The 26,937-nt window shown below is 45.0% G+C and overlaps 1 protein-coding gene across 1 annotated transcript in view; it reads right to left on the bottom strand.

Annotated features, from left to right (window-relative positions):
• Window positions 1–12,145, bottom strand: part of LOC122783036 (latent-transforming growth factor beta-binding protein 2-like) — an 85,288-nt gene extending 73,143 nt beyond the window's left edge. The window contains exons 1-2 of the mRNA XM_044047673.1: window positions 11,248–12,145; window positions 8,397–8,470 (exon numbers count right to left, since the gene is read on the bottom strand). Of these exons, the coding sequence (XP_043903608.1) occupies window positions 8,397–8,470; window positions 11,248–11,678 (505 nt within the window). The 5' untranslated portion in view covers window positions 11,679–12,145. The remainder of the gene's footprint in view (window positions 1–8,396; window positions 8,471–11,247) is intronic.
• Window positions 12,146–26,937: the final 14,792 nt, after the last annotated feature.

Here is a 26,937-nt window from a genome sequence, read left to right as displayed (position 1 = left end):
CCGTGGAAAAACAATCCCGCGTCACCAGTCTACCCCATAAACCCCACCATCACACTCCCAAATTCTCCCAAAGTGCTGTGAGGCCCATGGCACACAATTCAAAGTACACAAGCTCTCGATCGTGTGACAGAAATGCACGTTAGTCGGCGGCACTTGAGGATTTATGACATTGTCCTCAGACGGTAAATCAGGCGTCCCGGGGTCTGTGGTGGCAAAAGCAAACAGCGGCACTCCGTCAACAGCGCTGTGGAATGCTAGTATTGACACAGATGCTGTGGACGCTGACTGATCGCAGACGGGAACGCTGCCGCGGCTCTTGGCAGCGAGGAGTGCTCCCACCGGGTGAGCGCGGCGGGTCTACCTGCGGGCGCGCTTCCTGTCACCTGCGGTGCCGCTCGGACTCCCGACGCCGCGTTGTGTTTTGTTAACTCTTTGAAAGAAAGCGCAGACGACGTGAGCTCACGACTGCAGCGCGAACATGCGTCAGTCAGTCTTTTCTTTCCACAATCAACGAGCCAAAGTAACCTCCGTATTTTGTCATTTCTCCGAGGCCATACGTATATACGCGTGCATCGTCAGCGTGTGGTCTGATTAAATATCAGACAGTCACCGCACTTCATAAGGAAGCAAATGTATTTAGACCAACCGGTTCACTCAAGCGATCCTTTTTAACTACCCGGGAGGAAAATGTAAGCGCTTTTTTTGTGATGAAGGATACACATTTAAAGAGAATGTGGTTGTGGATTTGTATAACCTAGTATGTGATCCAAATTTTCCATCATGGGATAAAATAGGAATTGCCTGAGCTCTGTTTGGCAAGAAGTTAAAAACATCATCTAACTAAAAGTACAGGCTGGCTGGGCGCCATCGCCCTCGTCCAGAGTCTGTTTAACCTCAAGTCTGGGGATAAAGCAGTGGCTCGAACAGGCCCCGGATTCCAGTGACATTATGTTGCAGCGGGAGAGCTCGGTAATGTGTGAAACGACATTCTTCCAAATAAACCGTCTGGAAATGAAATGAGAAACAGTGTGAGGCAGGAAAATAACCCGATAAGTGGTGTTTCATGGCTGGCACGCGGCGGGGGGAGACGCTTTCAGCGAAGCGACGTGTGACCTACTTTTCGGGTTTGCGGAGCACAACGTTAACGCCAGATACTCGCTGATGTTAGTGCGGACAGGTCGGCGACTCTTGGGTCTGGGCCTGACTTGTTGCTCCGGGACTCTGCCTCCACAGCGCATCCACTCTCTGCCTCTTGGCTGTCGGGAACAGTGTCACAGTAATCACACGGATTTGTCTCGCACGTCATTAAAATTAATTGCCTCGCATTCTACCCATTTCATGAATACGCGTGGCAATTATTTCCTTGCAGGAGTCGCAGTAATAATAATAATAATAATAATATGAGAATCCATCGGAAATAAAAGAGGAGGAATGGCAAACATTCCTGGCGTTTCCACTTCAGCCTTAATTACGACTGAGGATGACCGGCCAAGTTTTGGGGGATTGTGTGCAGATCCAGTTGGACTGGTATTGGCAGCGCTGGACCTTCCAAGCAAACATGCTGATCCAGGAGAATCAGTAATAAAAGACATTATTACTTTGGAAACTGCCATTTCTTGGTCTGAGCTGAGATATCTCCATCTTTAAAAGGAGGCAGGATGTCAGAAAATCAAGCTACGTGACGATAGCCGTTGACAAAGTTGCAGGATGTTGTTACTAGATGAGTTAAAAATGCCAAATACCAAATGCATGACAGCCAAAATAGTCTAGAATCCACTTGCTGGTTTAAAGACACACTTTGCCAGTAGTACTTTGTTTCACAGTTTTTATGAGCTCACAAAAGGAATCCTGTTCATACATTAATAATAATAAAAACAACCTTGAGGCTTTTATTGAGGCCATTCATACTTTTCTCTCGTGTATCGCAAGCTCGGGTTTGACTACGTGCGCCCGTCCAACGGAAAACTGCCAGTCTTGTCACCACTGCCCTCACTGGACTCTCATTTCCAGGCCATTACAATCCACCAGAGATTCACCTTTCCCTCGCTCGGACTCAAAGTAACACAAGCAGTCAAATGTTTATAGTCTTTTCATTCAGCAAAGGGCAATTTGAAACCAATATCTGCGATAACACACACACACACACACACACACACAGAAACCTGCCTCGCTTTGCATGGGTCAACGGGCGTACAAGGGGGGAAACCTGACATTCTGGAAAATAATAGTGATAATGAAAGCATAATCTTGGGAAGGACTACGCAGGCTGAATACTGTTATGAGATTAAGACGCTGTGAGCTGCTGCGGAGATTAGAATTTAATAGAATATGACAAAAGGCTTGTTACCCACAAAGACAAACAGGAAGCTTGGAAGCGAGAGTGAAATAAAACGAGAACATTTTTTATGCTCGAAGCCCATTCCATCAGTGTGGTCACTGTGAAATAAATGTACTTTGTAGAAAACTGGGATATAATCTCGTATTACGACGGCGGGGAGGCTCATCCACAGAACAGAGCTCATGAAACAGGTCGAGTGTGAGGGGTTGCGGAAGGTTCAGACTCACTCTCCGGCGAAGAAGTAGGAATTTGCTCTATTGAGCAGTTAATGCAATTGCCTCGAAACGGTAATCATTTCAAGAGAGAGTGTTAATCTCTTGACGACATGTGATTTCCACATGGTTGCCAGAACAAATGCTATCATTTCAGGTCTGCTGCAGTGACCGTAGCGCGGCGTGCTTCCATTAGGACCTCTCTATTGTTGTAATCAGACGCAGAAGCGATGCCGTTTGACGTGAAAGTTTATCCCCTTCTGCTTTGTTGGGGAATTTTGTTAACCTGCGTCTGACCCACGACGCGGTGTACGTTATTTTTGGCCGCGCTCCGTCGTGACTCCCCGATTCAAAACTCCTAATGAGCCACATGCCACATGCAGTGTGCGGAGGAGTTCTGGATGTGAGGGCGTGCGCCCGCAACTCGCAGAGCCGCCTCTAGAGAAAAAACCCCATCCTCCATCGCATCCCAACAACTTCCATATGGTCTTCTAAGCAGGAGGGTGCCATGATATATTGTGGTCTATAAGGGCTGCCTTAAAAACACCGTGGCCTCAGAGTGAGAGCGGTGCTTTCCAGTGAAGCCAGGTCGTACTTTTCTGCTGAGATGCCATTAATAAAGAAAAAAAAACATAAAAGCAAATTGTTTTGAAGAATCCTATCCAAGTACTCGTCCCATCCTTTTTCTGTTAAAGGCGATTAAACAAACAAATATGTATAAACAAAAAAGGAGAACATCTCCTCGGTCCAGACATTGTGTACTAACTCGTTTCACCGCAACTTTTCTTTTTTTTTGTCAATGGTAGCAATTAGAAAAACATGTGGCACATGAAGCCCCGGCAAGACCCCGTTTTGCAGCATAAACAGACACAGCAGCAGCTGGAGTGGAGAAAGCTGCACTCCTGGTTTGCAGGGGAAGACAAACCGAGAGTGAGCTGTCCGGCGTGTATGTTAATGATGGGTTAGGGATGATGGGGTGTGTATTGATTACAGGATCTGTCTAATGGCCCATAATTCTTTACAGCACTGCCAAGGGAGTGTTATACACCCCCCCCCACACAAATCCACACATGACATACAAAAGCCATGGAGGGCTCCGTGGTGTGGTGTGCTGTCTGTGTTGCAGTCATTTCAACGCTGGCTTAGTGGCGTCGCTACAAACACCACAGAACTTTTTTTTCTCATACAATCTAAACTGCTTTGCCGCAATGCGTTTGCATTTAAGCTTTAAAGTCCTTGTGGATCAGCGGTGTCATGCGCCGAGTGTTGATTTGTGACGTCTCGCTGCATAAACTGTACTATGAAGTGTATAGTATATACAACTGCCACACACACACACACAATACACGTGGCTTAGATGGTTAGAGCATGTGCTATATGCTATATGCCTTTGAACTCAAATGTGTTTTTGTTTTGACACAAAGAAACCAAAATAACTCTTGAGGATGAGTCGGCTGCATTTGAACACACTGTGTTGTGTCACTGAAAGCAGAACCGGGCCTGTTTTATCTTAGTCGGAGATAGCGAGGCTGCATTCTTTGGGGTAAGTCTTTGCAGGTCGGAAAAACGGTAACACATGCATGTCCCCGATGCCTCGCCAGCTGCTCCGCACATGGCGAAACAGAAGAAGAGAGCAGCGGGTGTTTCAAGCAAGATCGAGGAGTTTAAATCTAAACAAACAACAACAAAAAAGGAATGGTTTTGTATTACTGCAACGATGTCATCGTCTCATTGAGTCGTGCACATAGAGCATGCTGTACTAATGCCGTGTTTCCACGAGCTGGACTCGCCTCGGCACGGCACGGTTACGCAGTGATAGTACTGGTACCTGGTACTTGGTCCAAGAGAGCTGGGGCTCATAGTATGTGTGACGGCCACTGATTGGTCACAAGAAGCAAGGCGAACTGTAGATTTAAAAAGACTTAACAATCCTTAAAAATGAATCTTTAACATGACTTACATAGTGTAGCTCTTCGTGGGTTTTATTCTGCTCAAACATATGACGAAGACACCTGCTGCGTCCTTTATTTTGGTTTAATGTTGTGATGGACAAAGAAAGCCAGAGAGCCTTTATGCTCGCAGAGGTAGTTTAAGGTCGGGATGGGGCCCTATAAGCAGCACAGCAGGCCAAAGAAAGCTGGAAGGCAATCAAAAAGAAACTCCTCTCTCTCTCTGCTGCATTTCACAGTCAATCACTAACTGCTCTCGAGACTGAAAACAACTTCATCCTTCCACGTAAATGAGGCACCTCTCCTAGAGATAGCAACAGGTTTGAATCAAGGACCATGTGTGTACTTTCCAGCGAGGACGGGGGGCTCCTGCTTTCATTGTGCTTGCATCATGCTGCCATATGTAGCGCGTGCTTGCGTGAAAGGCAAAAAGCATTGTGAGGTATAGCAGCGTGAACCCTGGGAGTCTGCTCCGAGAGCATTCTGACTTGTTCCTTATATTTACTCGGTGTGCGGCAGACCATGCCTTTAATCCAATTACTTCAACAGCCATGTCAACTGGAAAAGCCAAGGCAGCTAATGCATACTGACGCCGACACGAACACATGGCGTTTTCTTGTTCTCCGTCACTTGATTGGTTCAAAATGACTCAATAAGCCGCTCTGAATTCAGAAAGCCGCGGTCCCCGGAGGACGAATCATAAAGCCATTTCCACTTCGCTCCGCTCCATCTCCGCTAGCACAATCATGAGATGGATTGTAATGTGGTAACTTGCCCGCTGGAGGCATTTCCATGACATCCTTCACCGAAATGTTTCTTCAGATGCCGCCGTCCTCTCAGCCTGGGATTATTGTAGCTCAGACTATAATATTATGTCCTCTATGATATCCTTTTCATTCGTCCATCCATTTTCTACCGATTTAGCCTTCGCACAAGGGTCGCGGGTGGGCTGATGTGCTAATCTCAGCTGACATAGGGCGATAGGCGGGGGTACACTGGACAGAACTGGACCCTGTCCATCACAGGGCCACATATAGACACAAACAACTGTTCACTCTCAATTTAGAGGGTCCAATTTACCAAATATTGCATGTTTTTGGACTGTGGGAGGAAACCGGAGAACCTGGAGAAAACCCACACACACAAACTCCATGTAGGAAGACCCTTCTTCCAACCGGGGCTCGAACCCAGGCAAGAGTGCTAACCACTACACCAACCGTGTGGCCCCCCTTCCTTCAAAGTGCAAAAACAAGTAAATTTTCCAGTAACACGGGCTTTCGGATGTTTAAATATAATGTCCAAAAGCTGGAAACTAAAAATTAGAAAACAGTAATTTCACAGCGATAGCTAACATCTAATGGAGGGTTACTGTATTTAGCATAAAACATGGCCAGCAATTTGTGCTTTCATCCGAAATCCACAACTAAGTAACTTACTATTTTGTAAACAGGTTTCCATTCATGATTTAAAAAAAAAAGAAAAAGAAAAAACAATGCATGAATGTAGCAAATTGTACCGAGCCAGTACGCAGGTGCACAAACATTCCATGTTATTGACGTGTTTTATGAATGACCCGTTATCATGAAAACCGTTCTATCTGGATATTTGACATTGGGAGTGTTCAGCTCAGCATTCATTGTTTTTAGACGCTTACAATATGGCCTCCCTCTGTTCTTCATCTAAGCAACAGGAAGTCCAAATACAGAGGGGAATAAATAGAAGTGTATAAGCGTTGACCCAGAACAGGACGCTCCTTGACGGTAGCTTCACTCCCCGCTTGTAAGTTAAAAAAAATAAAAAATAAATAAAAAATGACTGAAATAAAGCCAAGCTCGCACCTGGTCTCACTCCATAACCAGCCGAGCACACCGCGCCACACGACACACGCACACATCTTTGGTTCTTAATAATAAAATTGGTTATGTAAAACCTGAGTCATAAAAACAAAAAAACTTGGTACCTATAATTACTACAGTTAGCGAGACCAGACGAGAAATACACACGACACAGCAGGGGGAAAACACAATTTTCTACATGGATCAAAAGCTTTCAATCACACAACATTGGTTATTTTCTGCTCAAGGAATTTCACTTGAAAACACAAACGGGTCTGTTAACCATCCAGAGCTGTCCGCACCGAACATGCCAGCGCTTGGGCAGGACTGAGTTTTTCGTAGAGCCTCCAACCAGCAGGTCCTGGGAGACCGCGACGGAGACCTTTTTATATCGTAAACACATTTCTAAAGGCATGCAGGCGCACTCCCTGGACAACTAGTGATCCAATTCCTGTCATATATTTGCTCTGAGCTAAACCAAAGTGAACAAGGAGGTATTGTTTGGAAGCCATAACTCCAGACACCCAATCCAGCCTCGCGGGTGAAGCCGGCAGCTGACACTTTTTATATATTAGACATTACTTCAATCCCTTCAGCGAGAATTTCCTATACGCAACTCACAAACGCTATGTTTTTACTTATGCTCCCACCTGACACGTTTGTTCCTTTTCAATCCCCCACTGTGAACATGTTTTCTTAGCGCTGCCATCTCCTAATACAGCACGGGGCGGGGATGGAGTAAAGATAGCCTGGGCCCCGCTTTTCTTTCCCCTCCACGGAGGTCTTCGACGCGGGGGCTCCCTGTCCCACCTCATGTCTGGGGTCTTTTTGTTGGCACGTCGCCTGCCTTGGGGCTTCACTCAGCTGATGATAGCATAGCCCCCAGTCAGACCTGGGTGAGGGCCAAGCTGTAAGAGGGTCCAGATGGTTGGAGAGACCCCTGGCCTGTTCACTTCAGATCCACTGCCTTGTTTCTTTCTGCCAGATTTATAAGTATTTACTCTTTTAATTTAAACTATTTCAACTCCGTGTTGGATGTCATTTACACCCTGGTAATGGTGCCTTTAGCCTTTAGAAGTCTTTGCATTGGCCAGGACAGGAGGGAGGGAAACCTAATTAGGTCGGCTCGTTGTGTAATGAACTGGCTGAAATGTAGGTGAACTGTGTGTGTGTGTGTGTGAAAAACAGAGGAGAAAGAAAAAAACAAGAGAAAACTGTAAAAAAGTGACAGTAAACAAGTCAAAATAAGAGCGCTAACTCCAGTGTCACGACTGAAGAGAGCCGCGAGTGACCTTTTCTTTTAACAGGTGGCTGCTCAGTCATTATAAAAGGCACGGAAGGCAGAAATAAACCGGATAATTAGATAGATCTTGAGTCGCTATTTCAGTGACAACAAAAAAACACGTGGGTTCTCACTTGTAAAAATTTAAAGATAACTTTATAAGACAAAAAAAACAAGCTGTTATTTCAGTCTGCAGCGAACAATGGTGGCCACAGATGTGACACTGAGACATGGATATGATATCAGTCGTGTAGCACTCCTATTCATAGATAGGCCTCTTTATGAAAAATATTCAAAATAGCAACATTATAACGACAAGCTGGTGATCTCAACGCGTCCTTGTGCTCATACCGGGTTTAATGCTTCGTTCCCAGCCTACGTCTTTCACTGCACTGTTAATTAACTGGCTGTTGGGTTATCCAGTAGTGCAGTGGTCAAATAAAAAGAAGAAGAAGCAGTTTCCACTCATAATTGAGAGGGAAAACAGAGCCAAGAAGTAAGTGCTTGTAATTTCCATGCGAGGACTCGACATGAAAAGTAAAAAAAACACATTTTTTGCGACGTTTTCTTGCTCAATAAACCTGATACTGCACATAACGCTTATCAGTGTGCTTGTGTATCCTTTCAAGACTTCCCAGAAGAACGAATGACCTTGGATGCCGGGCAATAACGCTGTTATCTCTAGCATGAATGAATGAATGAACGAATGAATGAAAGAAAGAGCTGCAGTCATTTAAAATGAAAAAGAAAACAAAGTGAGTGAATTATGATTCTCCTTACGTTTTATGCAGCGATTGGTTCCCGGTGCCAGAGCCCAGCCAGAGCAGCACTGCTGACCTCCACAGACATTAGGCCTGAACACAGAGAGACACACTGGTTACAGAAAGGTACAGTCATGCACAGTACGTGGTGATAATCAACAGAGCAATAACACAGTCTCAGGTCCTCCTGGTGTGGCTGGGCCTGTTCGTATGAACACCAACGAGATTACTCTGTAATTGCGTTTTGATTCGATAAAACCCAGTTTCGGCGCGAGTCATGAAATTCAATCCGAGCGCGGAGCCGCAAGTCCCCGATTCTGTCATGCGAGCGTCCAGAGCGAAAAACAAATACAGCGTTACCGGAGCCTTGGAGGGATTCGACACGCGGGACGTTAAAAGCAAACACTGCGTCTTGTATAAATCACTCGGCAAATGAGAGATGACAAGGTGGAAACTGTTGTAACTGGGCTCTTTGAGCTCTTTTAACCCGCACTTGTGGCGCGGGCCAATTCTTTTGCGGCGAGAGAGATCTTCACGCCAACACTCTCACACAACTCTCTGCGCCCGCTCATCTTTTCACGAGATATTACAGTCAGTGCGTGTCTGACTCGAGGCGATTTCAGGAGATAACGGGGGATTGACCCCTTGACCTCAGCCGGACTGCGAGCTCTGGCAGGCTTAACTTTGTCATCAATAAAACCACATCAGTGGCATCAGTCGTCACATTCTAATTCCATCACTGTGCGTCTGTAATGGAGAACGTTATACAAAGCAATTAGGCTTTACGCCCCCCGGGTTAAACATAAAGATAACGCCTTGTTCACACCTTGTTATATTTCTTTTATTTAATCCTCAACATGAAGAGGAGGCGGAGGATCGTTTTACCACTAAGCGATCGGGATCTGTCAGACAGGTGCGGTGGAAACAGGAGGCGAGTGTTGAATGTAAAGGAGTGTAAGTGAACCCGGCGCTGCCAGCGCCTCGGGCTTCCAGTAAACCAACGAGCAGCTGAGTGGGAATTCCAAGAGGAAATGTGTCATGAAAGCACTTTCCCCACTAACAAGCTGCAGATGATTCATCAAAGTGGTAAAAGTCACCGTGTGCGGACGATGTCCCCGCAGATTTACCTTTTAGACTCAGAGAGCTGCGTTCATTAAACTCTGAAGTGTGTTTTTGTAGCAGTGAGGGACACTGCAATAAAAGCATGTTGGATCTCATGCTATTTTCTTTATGGACTCCTTTAAATAGACAGCACCTCAGTGCGACCGCAGCTCTCTGACTGACACGTGTGTTTTTTTGTTGGGTTTGTTGGTCCGTAAAAAGGCAGATTTAGCTTTAGATCCAAAGCGGTTCAGTGCCACCTTTAAAGCCACATGACGTAAGAAACGCTGTTGTAGTTTGTAAGTTTGACGCACAAACAAATGTCGGATTCAAACCAGTGTCAAATAAATTCACGCAATCCGGATTAAGCTCCACTCGCTCTCTCTCTCTGAGTCTCTCTCAGTGTTGCTGATGTTGTGACCCCTCCGCACACAGGAAGTGATTCATTTTCATTTTGTTGTGCTACTAAAGCACGGCAGCGACTCGCAGGTTAGGGTGCAAGTGGAAACACAAAGGTTTGACAGTGTTAGTAACTTAAGGACTTTTAAAGATGTCTTGGTCAGAGGGTCTGCACATTTGAAGAATGTAGACGGCTAAAAGCGGAGAGGAATTTGACAACAGTTGCCAGTGTGGATTATTTTCTCCTGGACAGGTAAGAAATTGAGCTTCAGTCAACTTTAGCAAACTCTGTGTGTGTGTGTGTGTGTGTGGCCTCAGTGTGGGATATGTTGTCCTTTGTTGTGACTCCCTTTCACTTTCAATCTGATGCTGTCGCATTAAAAATTAAAATGAAACCACCTTCTTTGGATACTTATAGAGATACAAACAGTGGGATCTTTCCAGTGATTTGAATTTGGAATGCAGTACCTGGTTTGGACACTAATGGCCACAGTTTTACATATTTTACATCTTATAGCCCCTTTGAGAACAACTGTATGAAACGCAAGCAGGTGGATGTGAGAGCAGCATTTTTGTGATATTTATATTTATGCCTACAGATTGCAAATCAATTGCCTGAATCCTCCTCTTGCACATAAAGTGTCTCCCCATAAGTCGGCTATATAAATAACCAATTTCCTAAAGCCAAGAGGCCGTGTTATGACCCACGAAGGAGACATTTCACCGGCAACAAACCCAGTGTGAGCCGTTTAAGACGGCCCGGGGTTCTGATGTGGACTGACTCCAGCACAGACAACAACAAACAGGTGTTTCTGATCACTAAGCACATTCCAAATACTCGGGTCGAGCCTCCACAAAAACGTGGCCACGGGCAAACAGCACACAAAACTGGGGCGCACACATTGAAGTGTTCATGCAGTTGGACTCCTTTAACTATTTAAATACAGTGTAATGTCCAATCCTTGGGAGGAAACGGTGATACTGTAACGTTGCATGAGTCTCAGTACAGTTCAGACACAGGTCAACCATTCATTTACACATTTGTTGGCCCCATTACAAGCAAACACTGTCAGTAAATCAACATCAGTGTGTAACCGCAGCTATTATTCCATGTCCTGCCGTGACCCCAATGACAAATTACACACGTTTATAGTGTGAGGATCTGTTGGGTGGACATGTCATGCACCATGATCCAACAAACTTCATACATCTATTAGTCAGAATAAGCTGCTTCTGTGGGTTTAGTTTGCATCATCACGTGGTTTTGTCTTGGTCAGTGAAAAATAAGGTCACAACAAATGTGTTCATGTTGGACAACTTAATAACAGAAGGTGCAGTTTTTCTGTGTAACACTTGGCTGTCAGTCTTACCCAACCAGTCTCCTTGTGTGGGCAGAGCTGGGCTTGCTGCTGTGCCTGTGGTTTCCTCTGCTTCTGTGCTGCTGGCTGGCTGTTTGTCTGGCGCTGCGCTGCGCACCATCCCGTGGCGCAGAGGATTGGTCTTCCCGGGAGACGGCGGCAGCACGAGTGGGTCCGGCTCTGCTTGTTAGGCTGCCGTGCGCCTGGGATGATGCGCCTCTGGGCAGGCGGAGCGGAGCCTTAGACCGAGTGGATCCAGGGGACAGTTCACCAGACGGTACCGAGGATGGACCACCGTCCTCTGGCAAGTGTCCGGGACTCCTCAGCCGCCGCCGCGGCCCCGCAAACTCTTTCCTCCCACCTGTCGCGTCCTCGTGACTGTTGCCCACTCGAAGAAGTGCGACAGTCAAAATCATTAAAACAGCGACTCGTGCGCGGTCCATGTTTGACGTGCAGCGTTTTGAAAGTACCGCGTAAAAGCGCAGAGATCGCGTTACAGTCTGTCAAAAACACACGCGGATAATAACAATTTAAACCCGCTAATTAGTCTGCAAGTGTTCAACAGGACTGCATCCTGTCCCGAGAATGAAACAAGTCTGGATTCCTCTTCATAATGTCCAGGTAGTGTCCAAATCAGCCGCTACACCACAGTCCAAAAGTGAGAAAACCCCTCTAAGCTGTTCTCCTTCAGAAGTTATGTTACACAAACATTATTCCATCTGCTTTCATTTGCGCTGAAGAGGAAAAGAGTGCGCAAAGAAGAAGAAGAAGACGCAGCAGCAGCGCGTCGGATCCAGATCCAGGGCTGCAGAGCGCTCACTCCTGCTCCAAGTGAGAGAGAGAGTTTGAATCGTGCTCCCATGAATATCACCTCCTCCTTGGAACTGAAGTCACAGGAGGAAACTCCCCCTTGTCTGCTGTATTGTTGCTCCCACTCACTGCAACTAGGTCCATGTGCCCACACGCACCGTCTCTGCCTCCTCTGCCAAGTTACATCATGTTACCGTCTCTGTGTCGTGCATTGTGAGCAGCGCGGCATCCGCATCGATCACTGCGCTCAGGTTATCTCCAGTACTTAAGTGTTGGCAACTGCACACGTTTGAAGTTTTAAATGAAAAGTGACAGGCTACTAAAACCCTGGAAATCAACAGCACAAATCCTCCATCATCCAAGTCGGTGCTGACTGTTTTATGGTGATTCGGTTAAGTGTGTGCTTCTTATCACAGCTGCACAGTGAATTTAAAAAGGTTGTGTGTGTGATTATTATTGACAGAAATTGAATATACTACCCTTAGGTATGTCTGTAGAAGTATAATCTATTTAAAACTAAAAATAAGTTGTTTTTGTAGCCTTAGGAGGAGACATTTATATACATACATATATATATACATATACCTACAGACAGGACAGGGCGGAGTCATCACTGCATGGCTACATGAAACTGCTGTGACTTCGTTTAACACACGACACACACACACACACAAACGAGTGACTAGTGACGTGTAAAGCAGTTGTTTTCAGTGTAACCGAATCATTAGAATCAGTTCATTAAAAAGATTTGTTCGGTTCTTCCTCAGCGACCGCAGCACAGACTCCGTCTGACAGAGATACACCAGACTCCTCTGTTAAATATTGAGATTTTAGACATTTCCCTGCTAATGGTTAGAGATGAACGCACGTTTTTAAGGATGGTTAAGTCTTTTTATCTGATCTACAGTTCGGCATTGTTCGGCTTTGATCCTCGTGCCTCAGCTCGCATGGAACCTCGCCGGAGCAGGTTCTAAAAAAATGCTAGTGGAAACACAACTTAACCCTGCCGTGACGAGTTGAGTCGAGCCGGTGGAAACACAGCATTAGTGTTATGAAGCAGAAGCTTACTACACAACCTAAGAAGTACAGAGACTTTCTGATATGCAAAGGCCACCGTAGTTTCCTGATGCACTGATGGAAAAGTAAGGCGTGTAATCATTAGATGTCACATTTTTTATACACACTAGACCTTTAACACACACAACGTTCTACTCGAACAGATGAGATTATATAAACTGTACGTCGCAGCAATCTATACGTTTACAGGTTCACGCTGGAGTCAATTATGTGGAGAGCGGACGATTCAAACTAAAAAGTCAAACCTCGGAAAACTGCTCAGGTTTCATAACAAATCCCATTTATTTCCCCCTCTCATCAATGCTGCATCATCATTTTCCCTTGAACCGTCTGGAAACAACACATTACTCTCCCTCCCTCCCTCTCTCTCTCTCTCTCTTTTCCCCTTCTTCTCCTGAGATCTTTAACAATCCACAGAGAGGTTTCTCCCTCCTCTCGTTCAGCCCACAAAGATGCTGCATGCCTGTGTCTCTCATGAGTGATCCACGAGCGTAATTACCTCGCACAGCCACTGCCATCCAAAACACACACACGGCGGAGGAGAGGAAGACTAGTAGTCTGCCCGTTCGCCTTCTCACCGTGGCTGAGGAACACAGTTCAAACCTCAGAAATGTGAAGTTTCACCAGGAAAACTTGTACGAACACTAACAGACACTAACATCTTTCCACTGACTCCTGCCCTCGTCTTTTTTCTGTTGGCTCTCTCCGAGCGAGCCTGGAGTGGAGACTTGGCCTGAGCGCCACAGCTGATTACAGCTCATCCTCCGACTCATGGGAAATCTAATTAGAGAAGGAAGCTGCGTTCGTCTCATGACTGTCCAGCAGTCTGAGGCCAACCCCAGGCATGTCGCTCCTCTGAAACCGATCACAACCGTTTGACCCCGGCATCCTTAAAGGGTGACCGGGGCATGCGTGGACAAATCCTTTAGCCCTGTGTGTGTGTGTGTGAGCAGCTGGCTGGAGCTCAAGTGACACCTAAAGACTCAATCAGCATCCTAATCTTTGTTGGTGTGTAGAGCAGTTGTTCCTGACTATTTTCTGGCGCATGAGCAACAGCAACGTTGCGCTAGTAAAGCCAGCCGGCTGCAAACAGGTCGGAGTACGACTGAACGCTCAAAATGTCAGTCTAGACTTTATTTTTTGTTGCTTATTTTAACCATAAAAGGGCCAGAAAATGTCCTGTCTCTAAGCGCTTCTGCCCATTTTTCCAGAATAACTTTCACAATCTGGCAGGTATTTACAATTTACTGCATGTTAAAATAGGATATTAACAACTTAAAGTGACAGTATAATATATATATATATACACTGTATATATATATATATATATATATATAAAAATATATACATACATACATACATGTATACATAGTCTTTGTCTCTCAATGTGCAAAAACAGGCCCAAAAAAAATAACTATATACAGGTTTTCTTCCCACCTGGAAGAAAACCGAGAATCTGGCGACAAAGATGCAGATTCTCTGGCTTCCTGAAAAGTGAAAATACTTTAATAGCCACATGTTTTCTTTGACAGGCAACTTCTCATCTTTCGGAAACTGTTGGAATTTTTCCGATAGCGCAAACCATTGCGTAATTATGGCAATGCGGTAAGTGCACTTGCGCAAATGTGTCGCCTGCGATGCGCTCGGTGTTAAAGGGTTAATTATACTCCTCAAAAACCTGTTAACACAGCAGTTTTATGCGATAAACTGCCTCTTGACCCTACCGACCCCTGCAGTGCTGCTGTATACACACAAACGCTCCCTCAGGCAGGTCTGATAGTATTGCTTGACAGAGATAAAGGATGTGGCACACGAATAATGTCCAAGACCAAAAAAGAAATCCCCAAAACTTGCCAATGTGGTCAAACACTGTTTTCTGCAAATATTTAATGAGCCAATCACATGGGCGAGCAACACAGTCAAGGAAACATGCTGATGTTCAAACCAAACATCAGACTCTGGTCTGAGTATTTTAGAAACGGCACAACCAGTTCTAGGGTTAGCGAGATTCAAAGACTGAAATGGCCAAACCGATTTGAGATGATAGAAAGGCGACGGTAACTCGTCATAATCAAAGTGTGAAGAAGCAGATGGACTACAGCAGCAGCAGAAGAAGACCACACCGGACACTTTGTTTGGTCCACAAAGAAGTGGAATCACAAACTACACCCCCCCCCCCAACGACCCCATGGCTCAAATATAATAACTGCAGAAACACCATGGTGTTGGGAGTCATTGAAGATCTCTGTGGAGCAGGTATCTGCGATGATGATGATGATGAGAGTGGATCTCCATCAATACAGGAGGACGTTTTCCGGCTGTGACCGACGCTTCGACACAAAGGTTCCTTTGAAAACGACAACCCCCGGCCACTCCTATCATCATTCAAACGTGAAGCAGAGTTATAATTGCATTACACGAGCGCGGTAATAGCAACAACATCCAAGTCCTGTAATTACACTGACGCATTACAGCCTGCGAATGTGTGTGTGTGTGTTACAGGAAGAAAGCTCAAGGTGGATTTGATAACTATTCAGCGCTTTCAATAGCACCACTTCCTCACTGGGGTTTAGCGTGTTACTATGAGGCACATGTTTTGTAGTTACTGAGCGTGCGCGCACACACACACACACACACACACACACTCTGTGCCTTCTAATGAGTTCTATCACCAGAACCAGCCATACATGTTTACCTGTCAAGCATGGAGAGGCGCACATTTGCATCCATTCACCCACGAGTGCCTGCCTCGTCACCCCCCCCGCCCCCCGCGCGCCCAGCAAGTGAAAGGGTCAGAGTTCAAGTGCGCCCATTAGAAAGCAAAACAGTATCGCTGAATGCAGAATGTAGGGCTCTCATTTTAAACAAGTATCGGCAGTGTATTGCGAGCTCTGCTTGCAGAATTTTAAGTGATCCGTGTGAATCGGTCTCTGTGATAAGTTTCAATGGCGAGTCGACGTCAATCTCTTCATTAGCTACCTTTTTGCCGTTTGCATCAAAGTCCTCGGCTCCGCTTACTCTTTGCCCACCGGCTAACATAATACCGACATTGTTCAGACTGGGCAGCAAGTGAGGACCTGGGGAGAGAGAGGGAAATGAGGTTCGTTTGGCAGAGAAAGGCTTCATAAAATCTGCAATTATGTGCTTTATTAACGTGGGGTTTCTCAAACGTGACAGCGTTTCATTGGAAAGCGTTCTCCAGAAGACCTCTATTATCGTACCTCGCGATGGACTGAGCGGCGCGCATGAGACACAGCGTTCAAGCAACGAGAGGAAACCGTTGAAGACAGAGCGGGATATGTAATGTGCTTAGGCCCAAGACTACAGGGACTTTCTCAGCCTGTATGAATGAAGCGCTGTCAGCCTGGAGTAATAGAAGTAGGTCACATGGGCGTTATTTAAGACAAGCACTTCCACTTTGCCTTTCATGATAATAATGTTGCTAAAAGCGTTCGTGTGCGTGATTCAAGGAGAATCCATCATCTACAATGCACGACCGACTTGCACCAACAGAGGTTTTTAGAGATTTGATGAACTGAGAGTGGGGTTACCGACCATGTGCTGAACGCATCAACTGAAGTCGAGCCTCGTGTCAGAGAGGTCACAAACAAAAAAAAGAACCAGATTCATCTCGCTATACGTCTTCCAGTGATATTCTCAGCGTGGTTCCGTGACCTGACGAGGTTTACCGGATAGTTTTCTCCCTGACTTGATGCTTGAAGCTCAATCTCAGGCTCTTGGTGTTCAGGGGTTACACAGCAGGGTCTCCCGGTGAAGGATTTGTGTATTTCTCGCAGGTGGCAAAGCATCCACACACTGGCACACAAGCCTCTGGAGCTCGAGGCCTATTATTAACCATTTTCTACTATTTGAAATATGATCCTGGAAGCTGCATGACATCATGCCCAGATTATTTTATCACGACTGTCATTTACATTTAATCAGAAGTGAAAGTTTCCAGGGGGATTTATACTGTATAATCTTCAGTTCCAGTTTAGCACATAAAGTTGTTTTATCGACGGCGGCGTCGGCGGCCCTTTGAAACACTGTACTCTCTGGCTAATGTTTGGAGCTCTGATCAGTTAGAGAAATCTACTGCTCAGCCCTATAAGTTCCCATCTCCAGCCTTTGGCTTTTGTGGTGTAGTCCCTCCGTCTCTTGAAGTTTGATTTAAAAGTGTCTCCGATGAACAATACGCGGAGTGATGTCATGCTACTGCGTGATGAATGCCAGTGGATCGGATTCAAAGGGTGGATCTCGCTGGCAGCCAATTAGGTCAAACGAGCGCTCGCCGTGACTTTACGGAAGTCGTATGTTTTCCAGGAGATGTGAGGCCTTCCAGTCATTAGCCAGATGTAGCCAAAACGTTCAGATTCACATGAAATCAGTCACAGTCTAAATCAATACCGGCAGTGTAGTCTAAATAAGAGTGGGACGGGGGGATTGTGCCTTCTGTGAGACGCATTCTTGTACACGCTCGGTATAAAGTCATCATGTTTTCTTTGGCTTTTGGTGAAATTCACTTAAGAAAAAGCAGAGGGAGGAGTTAATGTGCGTGATACATCATCCTGGCTGTTCACCCGTAGATTTTTGTCCTTCTTTTCCCCACTTTTCTCTTCACTCCCTTTCAGTTTTCCTGGCCCCTCAGTTCAGTATGCCTCTCCAGCTGCTGGCTCGGGGCCCCGTGGGCTCCTCTTCCTTTAGTCCCCGTGTCTGTGACCTGGACACTAGGCCTGCTGCACTGGCTGTGATCGACGGCCGCGTGCCTCACACTTTCTGTCCCTGTTCGTGTTGTTTAACTGTTTCCACAACATGACCATGGAAAATCAAGGTCAAGCGTTTTCCACATTAACCAGGAGGATAATGGAGATCAGCTATGATTACCCCACAGTCTCCACCCACAGGAAGAGGGAAGTGAGTACAAGTATTGACTAAAGTATTTGACACACTTTCAACAACCAAAACTGATGCAGATACAGGATTTTATGAAAAGGTTAGGTTTTTTCCTTTCTCTTTTTTGTGGCCCAAAGACTTTTTCTTTAATCTCATAATCCTGACCTTTTTCTCTCAGAATTCTGATTTTAATCTCACCTGACTTTTTCTTTAATCTCAGAATTCTGATTTTTCTCAGAATTCTGACTGTAATCTCATCTGACTTTTTCTGTAATCTCAGAATTATTACTTTTTTCTCAGAATTCTGACTTTAATCTCATCTGACTTTTTCTGTAATCTCAGAATTATTACTTTTTTCTCAGAATTATTACTTGAATCTCATCTGACTTTTTCTTTAATCTCAGAATTCTGATTTCAATCTCAGAATTCTGATTTCAATCTCAGAATTCTGATTAAAATCTCAATTGACTTTTTCTTTAATCTCTAAATTCTCACTTTTTTTCTCAGCATTATGACTTTAATCTCAGAATTATGATTTAAATCTCAGATTTCTTTTTACATGTGGCCCTAGTACTCTTCCGTACTACGGAACAGTACATTGAACACAAGTTTATTTTTTTTATTTAAGAGGCAGGACCTATAAAAGTACAGTTCACAGGATGTGTTATATCCTACTCATGTCCTCCAGAGGGTCATTGCTTTTTCAGCACATATTCAAAGATCTATTTAAAAACATAATGATGAATGATAAATAATGCTAAAAGTAAAAAAAATAAATAAAAAATATGATGAATGTTCTGTGCATGTGTTTTTAAATCTTGGGTGTTTTTCCACAACACTGTCTGTGGCAACTGATGTGTGTTGATCAACACGATTATTTTAGGTTTACTGGAACAAACAACAGCTGTGGCATAAGAACACGTCTGACACTGAAAAACAGCTTCTTTTACCACAAAGCCACCCACTCCACATCTGACCGCACACAATTTAAGGAGAAATTTACCACATTGTCAGTGTTGTTTTGGTGTTAGGCTGCAGCCTGTTGAGTAACACAGGTTCAGGTCTGTTTATCTAAACTGCTGGGAATGGATGATGCATAAGCCCCATTTAGTGGTTGACTCACTGATGACACGCGCCTTCCACCCACACACTTAAGCATGGTTTGTCGTTTGGATCAAACCAACCACGAGCAGTGTTTTCAAGCCGTGTTGTCATATGGAGGAAATACATACATGAACTAAATGCTCACACTCGAGGGCTGCAGGACGTGTTTCATAATAGTTCTCAGCTCAAGAAGCTTCAGCGGCATTCGGGATGGATCACGAGAACACCATGATGCAATTTAACCCCCACAAGGTCAATTTGACCCTAAATAGCTTAGTATTAAGCATGATAAATATATTATTCAGTCCATTAAACCTCGTCTCCCTACAGTATGTCCTGTTTATAATGAGTAGTCCTCAAGGAAAAGGGAATGACACAACAATTAGCCAAGATCACTTCAAAGTGTTGTTGGCCGCAGGCTTTCGCTAATTATCAGTCACCGCTGTCGGGTGGAAATCTGTCCAGTGTGCGGGTCAGTGGGGTAACACCACTACAAGACTACACTTCAGTCCAAGCCTGTGCGACTGCCATCAATGAAACCTTGTTACGGCCCTGGGATCCATGGGACAGGAGCGAGCGAGGAGGGGTATATACTAGTGATGAAGCCTCTCTTGACTGCACTGACCTGTCTGCATGAGCCCCCCCAGGCTGACAGACACCAAGGCCTCTGACAGATGTTTGAGGGGGAAAAAAATGCCCCATTCATTATGGCACTTTAGAGGAATCTCTTTGAACTGTTTTGTGTGAGTGTGTGTGTGTGTGTGTGTGTGTGTGTCTGACTTTCCAGAACCAGAGACGGGAGGATGGACAGACACATGCATAGACAGACAGATACATAGATGGACAGACAGACAGACAGACAGACACATAAATAGACAGACAGACAGACACATAGACAGACAGACAAACACATAGATAGACTGACATACACATAGACAGATAGACAGGCACACAGACAGATACATTGATAGACAGACAAACACATAGACAGACACATTGATAGATAGACACATAGACAGACAGACAAATACACTGATAAACAGACAAATACATTGATTGACAGACAGACACATAGACAGACAAATACACTGATAGACAGACAAATGCATTGATAGACAGACAGACAGATACGTAGACAGACAGATACATTGACAGACGGACAACATTGTGTCCATGTCTTTGTTCCTTGATGTCTCCTGTCACTGTCCAGCTCATAAATCACGTCCCTGTGGGAGATGTTGGGTTGGACATGTTATTGTGCAACACTGCCTCCAAGTCCTCACCACACTTGGCGTCTTCCAGAGTTTTCACACACACACACACACAAACCTGTGGGTTTGTGCAGCTAGCCTTGTTAAGACTGTGTGCGTTGACTCGCATTTATTTAGGCAACCTACCCAAACCCTTAAACATACCCTCAACTTTAACCCAACCGTAGTTCAATCACACCGTACTTCTAACCTCCACCAGGACCTCAGCAATGAGGTTGTGCTTCATCGGGACCAAGCCCTGTGGTTCACACCACAACAGTTTTTAAGGACACAACAAAAACCCAACACACTCACAGTGCTTGCAGAGTGTGAAATCATGGCATGAGCTTCAATCAGTCCGTGTGGAACTGGCCTTTCCTCCCACTCTCTCCCATGATGCAGCACTGGGTTCTAAATCACCCGAGGCAAAGATGACAACGACAAAACTATAAAGCAAAAAACAGTTACAGAGCCAATAAAACCGCTCTCCCCATCAAATTGCAAAATTATTTTTCCACAAATATAAAAACACAGCGGAGAGACCACAGGATTTATTCTGCGAACCGTCTTTTGTTAACATTCCAGTTCAGCTGTAATGTAAAAGTATTCTTACGCCTCGACCCGAGCCTGACGGCACAGTTGACTTTTATACTCCAGCGCTCTGTAGGGCGCAGGAAGAGAGGCCCCGTGTGTCCAGAGCCCTCCTGTCTCCTGTGCAGCGCTAAGCGCTCAGGCTTCAAGGGCGAATGTTAATTAGGGAGCCAAGTTTTAATAAGCCTGCAGACAGACATGCTGCTACACAGCCCCAAGTGCCAGGAGAGGTGAGTCCACTTATCCCTCTGATCCTCATGACTTAACACGGCACCATGAGCGATGTACCCTTGTGCAGGAGCCACTGTTCACTTATCCTACGCCGTTTACCATCAGGGAGTCAGGGAGTAGACCAAAGTGGATTTAGTGAAGTTGGAAGATAGAAGTGGATGATTATTTAATCTATCCATCCACCTTCTGCCGCTTTATCCTCCACATGAGGGTCGAGCTGCCATAAGGTCCTTGCTCAACCTCGGCACGGCACAGCGCGGCACAGATTGAGTTTCCACAACAAAAAAGTAGCGACTCAACATAGAGACAAACAACCATCCACTCTTACACATTTACCGAATCCCCAAATCTTCATGTTTTTGGACTGTGGGGAGGAAACTGGGAAAAGTCTTCTTGATTTATCAAGTCAAAAGGTGACCGAGCTTCACGTTCAGTGATAATTACACATTCACACCAGGTCAGTGCAATTACACCTTGGTATAGAGTGCCTTGCCCAAGGACATGCGTGAGAGTGAAAGGTGTGTGTCATTCACTTGCCTTCAAATTATCTACTTAACAGCAGGTCAGGGGCTGTAAATCAGTCTCAACCGCTCCACTTGACAATATAGCGACACCTTGGTCAAGGCATATAGTGATTAAAATTGGGTTTTTATTAATTGCAAAGCATCAAAGTTTAACCTTAATCTTGGTTTCACTAGTTTTGCATCGTTGTTTGCATTGCACATCTCTAGAGCTTACATTTCTGCAGGCACACAGCTCGCCACAGCGGAGGCTTTGATTTTATGACAAACGTAGTGGTTCACGAGCCGGTTGAAACAAGAACAAGGTCCTTTCTGCTTCTCTGGGTTCTCTGGTTTCCTCCCACAGTCTAAAAACATGCAGATTTGGCAAATTGGAAACTCTAAATTGAGCGTAGGTGTGAGAGTGGATGGTTGTTTGTCTCTATGTGGCCCTGTGATGAACTGGTGACCTGTCCAACGTGTACCCCGCCTTTCACCCTATGTCAACTGGGATTAGGATCGGTAGTTGGCAACTGCACATCAAGGCTGTACTTTTTAAGACTGTTATTATGGAGGGAAATGAGTTTGGCTGTTATGTCTACAGTGTCAAAAAGGCTCTCCGTGCAGAACAGAACCGGACAATCTGATTACAGTTCAGGCTAGAGTTTATCTAAGTCAGAGGAAAACGACTTAATGAAGAAAAACAAGATGCCAGCGGAGTAGAAAAATACAAGATGACAGTTATCAGAAGCCGTTATGCAAAACATAAAGGTCATAAAATTCTCCCTCAACTGTTTCTACTTGACTGCGCCGGCCCCAGAATAAGATAACCTGGAGGAATCAGTCATAGGACTTGTATATTAAGGCTTGCATGACAGACCTGACTGCTGGTGCATTCTCTCTGGGATGTTTACTTACATTTCCGAAACAAAACTTGGCTTAAAAACCCTGCACATTTTTTTGTTCTCCACCAGGTCTGGTGCTTGGAGACTGTAAAAGGGCAAATGGGACGTGGAATGGAAGAGTTCTCGCGCTCACAAACAACGCCGGTCTGTGTTTGCCGTTTGTAGACCGCTCCAGAATATTTTCAGCCTCCCTCCAACAATAAACAGATTATGTGGCATTTCGAGAAAACAAACACAGAGACAGATGCAGCCGGGGATCGTACCCCGCAAAAAGGCCTGGCTAATATTAGAGGCCGTGCTGGTGGAAGTGGGATTTAATCCTACTACTGTTTCTACGCCACCTCCTTGCTTTCATCTCACATGTTGATTGTATGTGATCGGAGGTTCGGTAATCACTGGCCGTGATTGCTCGCAGAGGGATCCGCCATCTGTGCGCCATTTAGCATAATGAACGATTCCATGTTTGCAGCGAGTCGTCGCATCTACTTATTAGATCATTGCATCTTTCTTTATGATGACGGATTGTGTCGTGTTGGGTCACTTTTTTTTTTTAAACCCACACTCACACTCACACACACACACAAAAAAACACTTTGTGTGTGTCTGTGGCCAAGCCACATCTGGAGGAAACCTGGGGGCTGTTAATTACAGATCTAAACAGAAAATAGCTCAATTGGCTCATCGCAAACACCGAGGAACTCCTCTCGTTGCATAACAGCCTTTATTATGCCATTTTGTACTCGGACGAAAAGACAGAAAATGGACGTTTTGTCATGTATATGCTCATAATAAGTACAGCCTGTCTGTGAATGGGCTGAAAAATGAAATGTTACATCTAGCCCGAACGCTGATTTCCATGCAAAGCCTCTCTTTCTGGGGCGAATTCTTTGCTGATGTAATGTTTACTCTGCCACAGAAATCTCGCTGCTGCATTCTCCTGTGACTGTAACGCGATCGCAGATTTATTTAGTGGATGGAAAAAGAACTCGACCGCAGCGTGCGGACAACGTCTTACGAAATTTGCATGTCCTTGTGGAGCCGTCGGCTCGGAGGGCTTCGCGGAGGGGCTTTGAAATGATGACAGTGGCCCGAGAATTGATGGCTCCGAGTTGGGGGATTACGTGAAAACGTCTGTGAAACGTGTCGGCTAATTGACAGGAGGGGAAAATACAAAAGAGAGGGACAGCCCATCTGATTTATTTCAATGACAGTGAAATGGCAGAAGGTACTATGAATATTGTGTGTTTGTGTGTGTATTCACAGAGTTTCACTGTTTTACCAGTGGGCCTCGGTCCCCGCGCTTCAGCGTCGTCCAATGGAAACAAACAGATTAGAAGCATGTCAACATCCCTCCCCTCTGTCTATCAACAGAGCGATTTTCCCCTTAAGTGCTGTGTTGTATTCTGTTCTGTTCATTTAATTTTGAGGTTTTTATGAAGCATAAAGGCACCCTTTGTTTCGTCCGCAACGCGTGACGCTCGAGCCGCTGCTCCGGACGCACAAATTGCTCTTTTCTCGCTGCGGAAAGTGAGGATGAATAAAAAAAGGGGACGTTAGGGATGTATCCCTGAATCAATAAGATCACAAAAGCCTGTTATGACGAAATAGGTGGGAGATGAAAGTTGAGCAAAGTGTTAGAGCACCTGGGAACTCACTGATGTGGATGTATTTTGGATTTGCTACATATCCCATGTAATCTGTATACTGTGCTGGACTGTTCTAATTTTGAAAATGTTCAACAAAAAAGGATGTACAAAAAAAAAGAGGACTTTAAAAAGTCACACGCTTTCAAAGACGTTGTTTAAAGTATAAGATTTGTTTACACGATATTCTTGGTGTAACAGTTGGTGACCCCCCGGGGATGTGTGGGGGATGGGGTTCCTCTACACAGCCTCATTTCAAACAGTCAACCAATGAAGAGAAAATATACAGGCAGATCCTCTCATAGCTCACACCCAGAACAAAACAAACACTCGTTGCCATGTCTGTGGCCTCTCTCATGTCCTCACTTATCTTGGGGTCTTTAATGTCCTCCCCAGAGTGTCCTGGATGGTATCCTCATCATCCCGCTGGGTGGCTGACAAGCCCTCAAAACAGGAAGGGACTCCTGCCATGACCTACGATGTGAGCAAGCAAAGCAGAGAGGAACCTGGGGTGAGTTACATCATATCCTACTGGGGCTGACTTGGACCTGGAACCTGGTGGGAACTTTGTTAGACGGGGAACATGCAGTGGTGCTTTAAAGCTGCAGTGCATAACATTTGATGTGATATTATTTTAAATGTTGTGTCCTTTCTAGTTGTACCATCGAACCGGACAGAGGGAGTGTTTGTGGGTAAGGGGGCATGTGGGGATACGTGTCAAACTGCAGCTTTTTCATGGGTGCTTCTTTGTGTTTTATGGTCAACCTCCAACCCGTTTGCAGCCTTCAAGCTTTTATGGGGCACAGTGTTGCTGTTGCCTCCGTCTGTAATCACTTCCTGTGTGCACCCAGCAATCGCATGAACCCATTTGACATGAGCTTGAATGTGACGGAGGTGGAACGTGTGTGTATATATATATATATATATATATATATATATATATATATATATATACATACATACATACATATATATATATATATATATATACACTTTTTTTGTCAGCATTTTAATCTGTAAAGGTTTGCCTTTAATTAAAAATGGGATTTAATGGGATTTGTGTCCCCAAAGAAAAAGTAACCGAGTAACTTTTACTCTGTGTAAATCATTTTTTACTTAAACTTGAGTACATTTTTAGATTCTCTTTTACTTGTACTTAAGTAAAATTTAGAATAGTAGTACTGTTACTTGAGTAGAATATTTCAGTTACTCTTTCCACCTCTGCTAATGACTCTCAAGAGGAAATCTGGTAAAAGTTAAATCTGCTGTTTGTGAGAACATACACTGTACCTGTAATTAAGTCATGTTTAAACCAAGCTGTCTCTCTCTCTCTCTCTCAAAGGTATTAGCCAGCAAGCTGCCATAAACATGGAGCTGGGCAAGTTTTAGCAGCAGCAGCTGATAGGATGCAGTCAATCTTTCTGTCACTCTGAACACAGCCTCACCCTGTTCCTCTCCTCTGTCGCTGGGGTGGTCCCCACAGTGTGCTGACCTCCGTTTAGGGTGACTTGGCTGCATGAGATCGCCATGGCAGACAGGAACACACACTTCCCCTGGATCAGCAGTTTCCACGAGGTGTGCTCTACCTTTCATCCACACGTCTAGATGACCGGCTCGCGCTGTGGATGAGAATACTCCAGTTGTAAATTTAGTATGCATTGTGCCAGCTGAGACGCTCACACACACACACACACCAGCCAAGCAAAATATGTGTAAATGCAAAAATCCTTATTTGTCAGTTTTTCTTTTTAAGTCTTTGATGCTCCCGTCAAACAACTTTTCTCTTGGCAGATTGGAGTAACAGAACAGAGGTGATGTTGACGTGTGGCTCTGGACTGTAAACAGACGTTGGACTGAAATCTGGCCTTTGCTGGTATGTACGCAAAAGAGGTGGCACATGTGCTGTCCAGATGTGGCTACTATTGTTGTGGTTTGCACGGCTGTGGTCAGTGAGACTTCGAACGAGAGAAAGTATGAATGAATTTCCCCTGTGATCTGACAAATCTAAGATGACACTTAGCTTAGAGGATGACTAAACGCTGCAGAACTTCCACATTGCTGTGGAAGTTGCCCAAGCCACAGACCGACACAGGGTTTCATTCTCAAGTACTGAGCCTTAGGTATTGTAATGTGGGGCTAATTTAATCTCCATACATTTCAATTTTCTGTCATCCCCCCTTCAAAATGGAAGATCTTTGCTGAATAATTCACAAATTAGGAAAGTATGCACTGACACGGGGAGTGAGACAGGCTTCCTGGCTCAGTACAAGTCGATGTTTGGCCAAATATGACCTCTTTGGGGAGCAGGATTTGCTCTGGCCCAGTGAGGAGTAAGAGAGCTCAGGATCAAACCAGTGGCCTGGGGCTTTCTACTGGCTCGTAGTGGCTGGGGTTGGAAAGAGGACGGATGCTTGGCTCACTACTGACCAGTACCATGCAGTTTTGGTCACCTCTGAAGACCATTTGGATGGCAAACATCTCGCTTTTCCCTCCTGTGCATGTACAGTGAGAGTCGGAATGAGCGGAAGTGACGCTGCGTTTTTCATCGCCTCACAATAATGACAATTACACATTACAGTACAGAAACAACAATAGGAGGGAGTAGTGTGCTAACACTATCTTATTTCTAATGCGATGTCCAACTTGGTAATAATAGTGTGAAAGTAATGGTGCTACACCGTTGACTTCACAATCAACA

This window comes from Solea senegalensis, linkage group LG16 (assembly GCF_019176455.1).
Source record: "Solea senegalensis isolate Sse05_10M linkage group LG16, IFAPA_SoseM_1, whole genome shotgun sequence".
NCBI classification, from domain to species: Eukaryota; Metazoa; Chordata; class Actinopteri; order Pleuronectiformes; family Soleidae; genus Solea; species Solea senegalensis.
The sequence above is the reverse complement of the archived record's forward strand: the minus strand, read 5'-3'. Positions and strand labels throughout refer to the sequence as shown.